At 33.9% G+C, this 13,962-nt stretch overlaps 1 protein-coding gene across 2 annotated transcripts in view; it reads left to right on the top strand.

Annotated features, from left to right (window-relative positions):
* The window catches only part of ERBB4 (erb-b2 receptor tyrosine kinase 4), a 987,764-nt gene that overhangs the window by 942,245 nt on the left and 31,557 nt on the right, over positions 1–13,962 (top strand). For both annotated transcript variants that reach the window (XM_031678247.2, XM_031678250.2), the window contains exons 21-25: positions 2,498–2,653; positions 5,081–5,156; positions 8,509–8,655; positions 10,763–10,860; positions 12,225–12,395. In XM_031678247.2, coding sequence (XP_031534107.1) covers positions 2,498–2,653; positions 5,081–5,156; positions 8,509–8,655; positions 10,763–10,860; positions 12,225–12,395 — 648 coding nt within the window. The remainder of the gene's footprint in view (positions 1–2,497; positions 2,654–5,080; positions 5,157–8,508; positions 8,656–10,762; positions 10,861–12,224; positions 12,396–13,962) is intronic.

Genomic DNA, 13,962 nt, shown 5'->3' on the forward strand with positions numbered 1-13,962 from the left:
GTTGGGGGGGGATCCTGGAAAACTGGGAACCTGATGCCTGCAATGGGGTGCAGCCACTATCAGCTAAAGAGGATATTTGAAACTTGCCTAGTGTGGGGACAAAAAAAAAAAAAAAAAGAAAGAAAGAAAGAAGAATGGGTTTAACTCATGGACTGTCGATTCACAAACTTTATTTTACACTCTCATCACTTTTCTTCTATCACGTGGCAGTGACTCCTGACTTTAGCTGTCTTTGTGCCCCATCTGTCCTCTATTCTGGCAGCATGGGATATTTTCAAGGGTCCAGTGATAACTGTCATTCTCCTTTTTTAAACAACTTCCACATCACCACATTGATTGCTGCATAAAGTGCAAATTCTGAATTCTCTGTCATGACATGTAAGGGGCCCTGCTTGGATCTAGCCTCTTCCTACTTTCTCAGTCTCACCACTCTCCAGATACATAATGCTTCAGAAATACAGACTTACATTCCCTTGTCCAAGTAGACCATGCTGTCGATGCCCTTGTGTTTGTTCTCTCTGACCACAATCCAACCGGTGGACATCCATCCTTCAAAGCTTACTTGGGCCTCCGTGCCTCTCGGAAGCCTCCTTACTCATGCACACTTGCCAGGCTGTACTACAGATGGTTCTCAAAATCCTGCTCTCTCTAAATGCCTTACATGCTTCACACTGATCCACTCAAGTTTAAACCCCATATCTGCCCACTTTGTTAATTAGCTTCTGTCCTCCTTTAATGCACAGACCCTTTCTGACTCTCTTTTGGCTCTCTGGTGTCTAGCACAGCCCCTGGCACTTAGTATGTGTTCTGTAATTGTGTGTGGATCTGAATATTAACTTGTTAACAGCACGCTTCCCATATTCTGTTATGAAGGTGGTAAGAAAGAGAATGATGAGTGTTTTTGTGGACACTTCTTACAGGGACAAAATTATTGAACATACTTTATCTCCAAGGCAGGATGTCTATGTTTTTATCCTTTAAAGCCTGCAAAGGGCTATATGTTTTCAGATTCACTTTATTCTAGAAATTTCCAATTTGGTGTAATCAAACAAAAGGCACTGCTTAGGAAGGAGGGCAAAAACCTCGTAAATCCCAGTGGTAGGCTGATTTCAGAAAACACTAAGACATGTGATGTCACCCAGCTGCTGACTGATTGGACCATATCAGGCAGCATCTCCACTGGTTGTGTTTAATGGGCATTTATATAGTGCTTGGCTCTGATGCTGTTTGAAGCAATATTCACTTTCCACTACACCGGGGATACGGTTCATAATTTTTTGACCTCTGTGATTTATGTGTCTGTTTTTCCCAGCTTTTGTTTTGATATCAGAAACCGTTAATCCTTCAAAGTCCTGTGGTTGTAATGTTAACTGCCAACAGCATTGATTTGCAATTGGCATGAGAGTATGCCTCAGCCATTTTATAACACTTCTGATTTGTTTTTACCACTGAAATCCTCAGATATAGAATTTTCCCTAACTCGTCAAAAAAAAAAATACGTTCACTCGAACAAAAGATGTTCACTCTAATCTAAGCCTCTGAGTTCATTTCCTTGGTTTTACATCAACCTTTTAGTTAAGGCTAGCATTTCATGATGACTTGTGGTTTCCCTATTGCTGCATTAATGATTATTGTTTCTATGGATTTTTTTATTTCTATATATTCTAATATATATGGTATATATACATCTAACATAAATGTATATATACATATATGCAGATATACATACATGTGGGTGTGTGTATTGGGGGAAGAGCCAGTTATCTTTTGTTGACAATCATCTGCAATACATTTTATTTTTAATTACAGTATATGTTTTATGAAGAAAGCATATTAAAGGCTAATTTGAGGGTCATTATCAACTATGTAATTTTGCTTGTGGGCTCTCATAATGACTACTAATGTCATCAAAGCCATTTTTTAAATTATAGGCTTTTAATGCCTCTAGGGTATACTTCATTTTTTGCATAATTAATAAGAATAATATAATTCTTCAGACTTGATAGAATCTATGATGGTGATTTTGCCTCCATTAAACCTTCAGATAAAATACTTTTAAAAATTATGGATAGTTGCATTTGTTTGGAGCAAGTATGTGGGGGAAGATGACCTGAAACAGAAGTTATTGAGAAGAAAGCAATTAGGAATATGTGGATCAGTCCAAGTACATGTTAGCCTATCTGCTAAGACACATGCATACCTCACTAATGAAAGTGTTTGCAAAAAAATAGAAAGTATCTGGGAAAAATGGTCTAACATTTAGCTCACGTGCAGGTAATTCATTCTTCTTAATAGGGCTTTAGTGGAAAAAAGGCCAAAAGCTATTTGTGATTTGCTTTTTTATTCCATGTTTTCTGTAACTTTGAATATATTCCCAGATCCTGGCTTCACCTAGAGAAATCAAGCAATTGCAACTGAATAGTAGGAAACTCCTGTTTTGACAGTAGAAAAGCCTAGGCGTTAACTGACTATCTTTGGGGAATTTGGTGTTTTTCAGGGAATGATGTACCTGGAAGAAAGACGGCTTGTTCATCGGGATTTGGCAGCCCGTAACGTCTTAGTGAAATCTCCTAACCATGTGAAAATCACGGATTTTGGACTAGCCAGACTCTTGGAAGGAGATGAAAAAGAGTATAATGCTGATGGAGGAAAGGTGGGTATCTTTTTGAGAGTGATAGTTCTTGAAAATATAGTATGATATCCTTTTATCTCCTTATGTGTTATAGGAAGAAGTCAATAAACCTGAGGTTTAAGAGATTATAAAATCCCAATTCTACCTTCTTCTATTTGCCTCTCTCCTGCCCAGGGTGAAAAAAAAATACACATGCACACATATATGTATATGTACACACATACACACATATATAATGTATAATATATATAGGATATATTACCAATTTCCATTTCTGAAAAGTAGCCAAAATAAGATACTGCATGTCTGGACTCAAGTCATCTTTATGTCAGTTCCAGTGTTGGAGAGTGAATGGCTTCCTAGGAATCCTAGAGATTACACTTTAATCCAGGGCCATAGAAATTATTTCAGTGATCTTAATCACATAAGACTGACTAGTACAGAGAGATCAGAGAGATACAACTTCTCTGTCATGGATTAGAGAGAAGTTTCACTATGACCAAGAATTGTAACTATTGGAAAGTTGATCATCTTACTTAACTTCTAATCCTCCTATACCAGAAGCAACAGGTTCCTCTTATCTGGCTCTATTTCTTTTCTTTTCTTTTCTTTTTTTTTAGTTTTCATCATAGGGTGTGAGTTACCAATGTACTTTATTATCTGAGTCCCCCCACTTCAATGGGAACTGCTGTATCCCAGGGTTGTAAACAGTGCCACTGCCTCTTCTATCTTTTCTGACTCTCCAGCCTCAGGCCCTGACCGACAGCTGTGTTTCTGCCTCTCTCACTCACCACGTGGTCTCAATCCATGCCTGAGTTCCAGCTCTTGTCTTTCTTCATTAACCTGCTGTGTAGCTTGCCAGTCTTGGCTAGCCATCTAGGATGTCTCCTCTTCATAAAGAGGTCCTTCTAGGTTGGCCTGGAAAAAACTTGGATCAGGAGAGAACAAATGAAATAAGCAAATGCAGCCTAAATGTAGGGTGACCAATAAGCTCACGCTAACGATAAAGAAGTAATTCATATGTCATACAAATATGTTTATTATGTGCCTTATTCATCATGGGCCATCCAAATATGTATTATAAATATTTTGCAATGATATGCTTCCATGCTTAACATTGATTTTTACACTATACTCTCCTATAACTATATATTCAAATCTTGTCACAAAGCAAAAGAACACAAAATTTATTTTTTAAAAAGACTTCAATCTTATAGCATTATCCAGCTTTTCCTGGAATTTATTAGCCTATTTTGCCTGTTTACTACAAATTGCAGCAGTTTGAGACCTCAGCTTTGAAATTCACTACAAGACTGCACAGAAGTAGAAGTCTATAAATCACATGACTTCACTTGTCTTGAGAACATACAGCTGTAAGATTTGTCTAAAGCAAGATTCATTAGAGCTTTAAATGCCTAGTAACCATTAAGTCTTTATCAAGCCACCTGTGATTTAAACTTACTGCTTTAACACAGTGTCCGTAGTCCATAAAGTCGGCTAACTCCTTGCCCATAGGGAAATTACTTTCAATGTGTCTTCTGTTCCCTTTCATTGAATATCATGATTCTGTCACAGAGTTACCTTGGTGTCACCTTGGTGAGCGGCCAACCTCTTGATTTCAAAGGCCTATTTAGTTTTAAGCTTTCAACTGCAAAGTAGAAGTGTTTATCTTTATTCCATAGAATCTAATTATATTCCCAGCTACATAATGCTGCCCTTCGTGGCTGAAGCTCATTCTGCTGACCCATCAGCAGCGGGATATGTGAGTTGAGTTGCTTTCCTTGCAGTGATGATGGATTTGTACTGACTCTCTCAATTCTTCTATGTAATTCCTATTTTGAAAATGGTACATACCTTCAATACTGGCTAACCAAGACAAGGGAGATCATTTGTGGCTGGGGAACAAAGCAAGGCTAACTTTGGAATTCATTATTTTAGGTGTTTTAGGGACCAAATTATCTAAGAGGAGATGGGAGGGGGCAAGTGTAGAAAGAGTCCATTTAACCGGTAGTCTGAAATTTGTCTGAGGATGGAAAAGGATTACTGAAGATGGAAGGAATCTCATTTTGAGGGGACAAATATAATATGGCCACATTTTTAGAAGTACATGTGTTAGATGTTTAGAATTACTATTGTGAGTCATAATATTAACAGTGACAATTACCGAACATTCATTAAGAACTATAGAAAGATGACTTCTATTTTATTATTTTACTTTTCACTGTTTATGAAGCTTTTAAAAATAAATATACCTTTAGGTTAATTCATTTTAAGATTAAATTTCAATTCATTTGTTCCCTGTATTGAAAATAACACATTCCTATTTCTCTTTTCTCCACACACAATCAAAAATACAATTGAGGTGAATCCAGAGACTCATATTTAGGAAATAATATAGAAATGACTTTTTATATAACTATAAGACTTTCACTTCTTATTTCTCTATAGATGCCAATTAAATGGATGGCTCTGGAGTGCATACATTATAGGAAGTTCACCCATCAGAGCGACGTTTGGAGCTATGGTAAATAATTCTCCATTGTGATATAAGGCTTTTAAAGAAAAATTAATCATATTAGGTTTCTTGATTCTCTAAAATGTAATATATTAATATCTTGCTTGAGTTGTCTACCATAACTTTTGGTTTGGTAGCAACTTGTCTGATCATTTTGATAGAAAGTAACTCAGCAATTTTAGTTTAGGGACAATTTCATAGACTCTTATGGCCTTAATTTTCAGCAAATCTTTGAAAACATAACTATATGTAATGAATGTTCTAAAAATAACTTTGCTTTTCTTATGAGAATCTACGTTCTATGGTAAGAAAATACCATTGTTAAAACAAAGAACAATTACCGAAAGCAGTAGGGTGACAGCAATAAATGTGAGGGAAGAGATAAGAGCTAATTAAAGCTTTAATTTTAATTTACAAGCTACTTTTGGGGTAAAGAAAATTAGTAATATGAACTCAAAAATAGTGATTTAAAATTTATTTAATTGCATTTAACTCCATTTTTGAGATGACCTTCTTAATATCTGTCTGGCTATTTACAACTAAAGTCCATCTAAGTATTAGTTAAGAGTAAGTGAATGCCTTTTCTAAGTTTATGTATACTGAATAAAACTAGTACCTCTTACAGATAAAAAGCACAGTGCTTGTTTAAATAAAAAGTGGTGCTGAGACTCAAAAGCATGGTACAATTTACTTTACTCAAATTTAAGCTTAGTTTTATCTTTTCTGTTTTTAGAAAAAATTAAGGCATTCAGTCTCTAAAGAACTGTTAGGGCTTGTCTAGAAAAGCATAAATTATTAAAAAAAAATAAGACATTTCCATAGGACAGCTTTTCTTTCCATATATGTATGTTGTAGTAGGTATTAAAATTTTCGTGAAGGACTCATGTATTCTGCTCAGCTTAGTAGAGAGCTGTATGCTTGAGATTTAGGCAAGGAAAGGGGAATACTTGACAAAACTTAGTTAAACTGTAAGGACCAAATAAAGAAATATATCCTATATTATTATTTATATCATATGTTATATACATTATAAATATGAGACAGATGTATATATTATATGATATACATTAGTATGTAGATAAACACTTACATATTATATGGTATAGATTAGCATTTGTATTATATGACCTAAGTAGACATATATTTTATATGATAGATTTATATATTATTATATTTTTTCTTTTTCTTTTCTTTTCCTTTTATCCCCCCTATTTATATTTCCTTGAACTAAATGTGGCAGGCTGCCTCAGGCAAATTTTAAATGACCTCTAAAATAAGTAAATACATATACACATTAAAGTACATGTTGACAGGGTGATCACATTTTTAATAGTAAAATTTATCTTTTGGAGAAAATCCTGTTTTTTAGACTATAATGTTTTTCTTTGTGTTGAGTTGCAAGATCTCAGAAGCTGTTTAGTAAAAGATAGATAGATAGATAGATAGATAGATAGATAGATAGATAGAAAGAAAGAAAGATAGAATGAACTCTGTTTTAAAACATAGCATAGGACATCAACCCATATCCACAGGGCATTTTAAGATTTTTACGATATATCATAGCTGGTTGCAAAAGGCATGAAGGCAGAGAAAGATACATAATTGTGTTTACTGTGAACCTTTGTGGAAAATTGCCACTGGGTGCATCTTTATTTTTACAAAAATAAATATGCATTGACTATGGTTTTTATCTTCAAGTGATTGAATTGTATTGTAAGTTTTGAGGATGTTTCTGATTTAGTTTTTTTGAAATTGTTCTTCTACATGAAGCTATCTCTGTTTAACCCTACCTTGTCATAACTTCTGCAAAGATATAATTGGAATATTATTGACACAAATGAGCACTGTGATTTTTCTGCTTTAGTTTTTGTATTTATATGTTTCTGCTCATTGTATTTTCTATTATTTTGACTTGTAATTGCTGTGCATCATACTTATATTAGAAGTTCTGATAGAGGTGTGATATGTTTTATAACTGCAAATGTAAGTTAATAATGTTCTCCTTAAATACATATTCTATAAATTTGATTGACTGAATAGAAATGGACAGTAATCCATTTCTTAACTTGTTCCAGCCTGCCTCATGGACACCGAGTTTTAATCATCGGTTATATGGAGCCATTCTTTAGTATGCAAAATCAAGTAGGATTTAATAATGATCAAACAGTAAAATTGTGTCACTAGTTACATGTTTATATTATACCTACGAATCATAGGATTATAAATGTTAACCCCCAAAAATCAGGTGATTTGTTAGTGGTACTACTATGAAGGATAATTTGAAGTTGACATATGTTTTTATATTTTAAGCTTTCCATTTTATTATCAGTCAATGAAAACTATTATGAGCTAGAAAAGACTTCAATTTGAATAAATAATTCATTACAGATGGCAGTGGAAAAGAGAACATATCCGTAATTAATGGATTTTTATATTAGAAGATACTTATATGCATCAATCAAAATTCGCTTGTTATTACTATTGTGCCCAGATAGATATTTCTGAACAAGCAACCTTTATCCTTAAGAAAACTGTAACTTTTAAATTATGTAATTATTAGATTATAAAGAAAAGATCTGTAGTATGTATATTACTGCTAAAATTATAATCATTATTATTATCAAAGCTGGCTATTTGTTTGCTAATATTTAGGGTATTTGCTTTTATAGAGGAAACCAATGTTCTAGTGATTCAAAAAACTGATTCCATTACTTAAGGAATAAACTGTTGTTGATTGCCTTCCATTTTGGGATGCCCACTTCACATGTATTTTATCTTACATATAGATCATTCTTCACTCAGTCTCTCATATGTGTAGAGAAAGGAATCTGTTTTATTCCACTTGTTCTTTGTGTTAGTTAAAAAGAGAGCCACAGTTATTTACTACAATGTACTTAATCATTCTGGAACCTCAGTTTGGTCTTTAGGGCTTTTAATGGCAAATATATTAATCTCAAAATTAGTCAATATCAGATTTTACCTAATCATATTTACTTGGTGCTGAATTCACATGCATATAGTAAATAAATCGTTCTACAGGCTCTAATGTGGTGCAATTTAAATTGGGTCAGCAGACAGTAGGGTTACTTACAAGTAGAAATGGGGAACAGATTCTGTAGCCAGATACTCACTCTGAATTGTCTACGCTACCCATTAAAAATTTCAAGGCAATAGTAAGAAAATTGAATTTCTCACAAAGATTTTGTTGTTGGGCTTCTTTTAATGGATGTAGGAATCTGAAGAACCTTTCCTTAGAATATTTTAAATTACCCTCTAGGAAGCATTCTTTCGCCCCTGGCATATCGCTGATTGGTTCAAAGCATATTTAGTGTGCTTATGTAATATTTGATCTCCAATTCAGGAGTCACTATATGGGAATTGATGACCTTCGGAGGAAAACCCTACGATGGAATTCCAACCAGAGAAATCCCCGACTTATTAGAAAAAGGAGAACGTCTGCCCCAGCCTCCCATCTGCACTATTGACGTTTACATGGTCATGGTCAAATGTAAGACTGCAGAATAAGTTTATTGTCATCATCATCATCACTCTTAGTAAAGGAATAGTACAGATTAATCAACCTGCACAACTTTTCGGTATATTGAAAAATATCAGAAGTTCCAAGATAATTATGAAAAGAGAATGTAAACACTTGAGTTGTGATTATTGTTAATATGGAGCAACATCATGCTTTCAAGCTATGAGTTATATGACTCTTAACAATTATTTATTTCACTTTGATGCTTAGCATTTCCATGACAATCAAATTGTTTCTCATTAAGATATATAATTAATCACAATAATGTGAATAACCTCTAAAGAAAAAAGCAGATGAAATAAATGATCTACATATGAAAAGAGTTGGAAATTGACAGTTTAAAAAGTGAATTAAATGGAAATAGATTTGCCAATTTCAGTCAACAGGAAATTAGCAAGGCAGAGTGGGAAGTGGAAAGGCATGGATCTACACGGAACTGAAAAAATGATGAATATTTACTTTTTTTCAGCTTGATCCTTTGTTTACGTCTACCTCTCTTACTTTTTTCCCCCCATTCTATGCCCCAGACACATATGTATTATAAATGTGTTTTGGAAGCCTAGGCTCTTAATTTAAATAGAATTAAGGAAGTCTCTGGAGTTTCTGACTTAATTTAAGTGAGATTAGCATTCAGCAATCTTTTTTGTGTAATCTGGGGTTTTCCCCTTTTGATTTACACAGGGTGAGCAAGGAAACAAACCGGTGAAGGTGAATAAGCATCTTATTAATAAGAGACTTTGGACCCGGGTCTACTCAGATTTATATTCATGACATGTGTGATACATTCTGACAGTGAGGGGAGAAATAAAAAATGTGCTTTTCAGTTCGGGTCAGCATGCCCTTTTCTCTAAGCATAGTTCTATTTACTCAATATTTAGTTAGAAAGAAACTGATACCTCATTGTGAATTTAACCTTTTTTGATTCCAGTAGAGTTCCAGAAACACCTATTTTCTCAGCATCCTGGTATCAACAGCATTCTTTTTTTAGTGGATGCATATAAAATAATAGAGCATTTGAACTTTGTTAGGAGAGAAAAAAAATAGAATAATATTAATGATACGGAAAATGATCCCAGAGACTTCCCAGAACAAGAATAAAAATTGAATTCCCAGAAAAAGGAGAAACAGGCTTTATATCATTTTACTGAGTCAAACATTGTTCAGTAGTCATCTGTGGAAGAAAGGTAAAAACATACATGCACTATATAATTTGATCATAATATGCGATGATTTAAATACTTCATTTAGACACGCTGATGAAATATTGAAAAATTAGGGAAACATTTTGCCTAATAGGGAGTTTTACCTTGCTTTTAGGAGTTTTGAAACCTAAGAAAATGGTCATTTGGCAATAAAATCAAGGAAAGCTTGGGGCTTTTATTCTTGTCATTTCATCAGTTTAACAGAGCCTGGGGAGATAAGACCCACTTTATCTAGACTCCCAGCTAAATCATAATACCTACCTTAAAAATTGCTGATAGTAATTTTATGCTAGAAATGCTGGCACTAAGATAAGCTAATCGCTATTGCTGAACAAACATTACCAATCACTTTGCATTAGCTTTTTTCCACCAGGATAAACGTCACATAAGAAAGTTGCTTTCTATTCCTTTTTTTCCCCTTTGTGCTGGCGTACCACATTGTAACCAAAGCTTTTTTATTCCATGTCACGCATGATATAAAATGATAAATTATGTTTCAATCACCTCTTCTATACCAATCAAAGAAAAGTTTTTTAAAAGATTCTTTTCACACCAAACATAAAAAGATCTGAGGTTCTGTAAGTTCCGATGGTTAGCCTAAGTTATACTTTCTATAAAGAAAAATTAATCTTAAATTAGATCAACAAAATAAAAAGCTTGTGTGAGTCTACAATATATTACATTTAGTTATAAATATCAACAAACTGAGATAGAATCTCACCTATTGAATTGTTTCTTTTATTAGCTTTCTTTGTTTTTCGCATCACTTTATTAAAACAATATTTTTCAAACTTAGCCTATAGTTTCATGAAATTTACATCCCACTTCTTCCTAATTATGGATAGAGTGACTCTTTTGTTGCATGTAATTTCTAGGTTGGATGATTGATGCTGACAGTAGACCTAAATTTAAGGAACTGGCTGCTGAATTTTCAAGGATGGCTCGAGACCCTCAAAGATATCTAGTTATCCAGGTTAGTACATTTGACTTAGATTTTTAAGACTATCCCAGTGGCAAACTCGGAATAATATCTGAACTTTGGAACTGAAAATCGCTACTCATATGTCTTTTAACTAAACAATATCATATTAAATGACTTTTACTTGATGTCAGGACCACTTCTAAGCATCTTCTCTTAGTAGTCAAGTGCCTCTACTCTTGAACAGCCAGATATTTATGATTATTCATGTACATAAAAAGGTTTTTATCCTAAGATAAGCCCTTTAATATTCTGCTTTTTATTAACATTATGTGTAAGTCATGTTCATTGTTGTAATCTTCTCTTCTTAAAATAAAAGGAAGATGGATTTTTGTTATAACCATGAGCATAATTGAAGACAGTGAATTAAAGGGTTCAATATATTGACATTTGATTTCCTCAAAAAATATTTCTAAATATATTTTGTTTTCTCTTGGGAGGTATGCACTATCCAAGCAATGACTCAGATTCAAATGAATTAATGTACATGAATAAAATAAAAGGTCAAAAGAACACTGTATATTTAACCCTAGAAAAAATGGATTTGATAATTTAAAAATTATAACATACTTCTTTATAATTATTTTTACCTAAAGCATAAACAAGTGGACCTTGGGTAATACTGAGTTAAGTTTCCTCAGTAAAACAAGGTAGTATTTACATCAATAGTTTGACATGAAGAGAAAAGTCAGGTTTTAGTAGATAATGGTTTCTTGTTATCTTTTCCCCAACTTACAGAAACAAATTGTTTACAAAAATATCATGTAACTTTGAAAAAAAAATTTAGTTCTATTTAAGAAGTAGATGAGGCAAGGGTGTAATAGTAGTTTTGATATCTATCCCACCCCATTTATGTTATTTACCACTTGTGCTGTGATTTCAAATGCTATCACTTTAACAATGTTATGCTACAGAGCAACTCATGGAGCCTATGTGGACTGATAACTACACTGCCAACCCAACCAAGTCAAATAAAGATTGATAAGTTCATTGCCCTTTATTATTTATTCTTAAAGTCGCAGCTCAAATGCCATCTTGGTAATCAAGCCTACCATTATTCTCAGATCTGAAATGGATTATGCCTCCCTCAAAACAGCAACAGCATTCTGCTTTATCATCTCTACTGGCATTTATCACATTCTTCTTGTGCTAAATGTATTTATCTTCCCCTGTCATCTCTAAGTATGTGACAGGCTTCTTTATGGCTGGTAGCTGTGCTAAATTATTGTTATTATTTTGAATGAACGCATGAATTTTCAACCGTTTGTTTTGATATTACATAAATTTGCTCCAAAGGCCACATGTTTAAGATGAGGGGAAGGATCATTTTTTGATGTGTCTGATGGGCAATTTTTCAGGGTGATGATCGCATGAAGCTTCCCAGTCCAAATGACAGCAAGTTCTTTCAGAATCTCTTGGATGAAGAGGATTTAGAAGACATGATGGATGCTGAGGAGTACCTGGTCCCTCAGGCTTTCAACATCCCACCTCCCATCTATACTTCCAGAGCAAGAATTGACTCAAATAGGGTAAGAAGAAATTATATACCATTTCTCATATTATTTCTGAGAAAGAAAATCATGGAAATACATTATAAACATTAATACTGCAAAATAATTTTATAGCTCAACTCAGTGTGATTCCTAAATTGTTACACCAACAAAAGCTATGCCAAGCTTGCCATGTAGAGTTCATTTTGGAAAGCAAGCATGGGAAATGCGCTCTGAGATACCCTCAGGTTTCAGAAGGGGAAACTTTTCTTAGTCTTAGTTAAAGCAAATCTTAATTTTGGAAAATCTACAACCAATTTAAAGAAATAAATCTGTATGTGTTTATAAATAAATAAAAATTCTTCCCAAGATAGGTTTCTCTGCTTTTTGTCTTAATAAGATAATGTGACTTATTGGTCAAGAGGCAATGCAAGTACACCTCTTTTTTATTTATTTAACAGACGTTAAATATTTTCTGTCAAGTTGAAGTAGAAACAGAAAACTGTAATCCTTTGAACTAAGTCCACCACATTGAGGGACTTCTGAATTATTTCTAAGGTGTAGATTTAAGTTTTGAAAGAAGCTTTGGAGAAGAATTTATATTTCACTTAAAATATTAAGCACACTCTGTATGAATACCATTCTTTCTCTAAAAACTGTCAATCCATGTATTCATTCATTTGTTTATTTTTGAAAATTCATTCATCATGCATTCAATATGTACCGAGGACCTCTACATGTGAGGCATTATTAGACACTTGAGATGCAAAGAATTTTGACAAAACTACTACTTTCAAGAAGTACTAAGGTTAACAAAAGAGGCACACAGGTATATAGAGAGGGTACAGCATGACAGTGTTGACATTCAAGTGTCCATTAGCCCTCATGGAGCATGGAGAAGCTGTAAAATAATGCCTGTGGTCAGTTTCTTCCATTGAAAAGGTATAAACATGATGTTTAACTTTTTCCTAGAAAGCAGTTCTCTTCTCTTGGTGTCTTCCTTTGTTTAAGAACAGCATCATAGGTGGTGAACAACAGCATCCCATTTGCCTTGACCATAGACATAAGGAAACTTTCAACTTGCTGCTCATTCTTTAAAATGAAGTCACTTGATTTATTTCAAATTGACAGCAGTAATAAACCTAGTGTTTACTGTGTGTCAACATATATATATTGTCTCTTAATAGTTACAGTAATCCCATGAGGTTCTATTATTATTATCTCCATCTTGCAAATAAAGAAACTCGTCACAAAGTTAAGTGATTTGACTGGTGTCACACAGCCAGTCGAAGGGCAGGATTCTAAGTGAACAGTCTGTCTCTACACCACATACTGTTGCTTCAGAGTTATTGGAACATGATATTTTCAATATGGTTGTTTTTCTCAGCATCAACCTCAACCTCTGAGATACATGTTGTTTGGGAAATTTTTTAAGTGCTTTTCTTGTAAAATGCATCCCCCAACCTTCCCCATACCTTTTGCTTATCCACCCGCATTTAGAAGGTCTGATGTAGAAAGAGGCAAAGATGAAGACCTCAGTTAATTTTCCCTTTAAATGAAAAATATGTCTTGTAGCTCAGTGGAGAGGAGATGTAACTAAAATGTT

The sequence above is a fragment of the Vicugna pacos genome, chromosome 5 (genome assembly GCF_048564905.1).
Source record: "Vicugna pacos chromosome 5, VicPac4, whole genome shotgun sequence".
Classification (NCBI taxonomy): Eukaryota; Metazoa; Chordata; class Mammalia; order Artiodactyla; family Camelidae; genus Vicugna; species Vicugna pacos.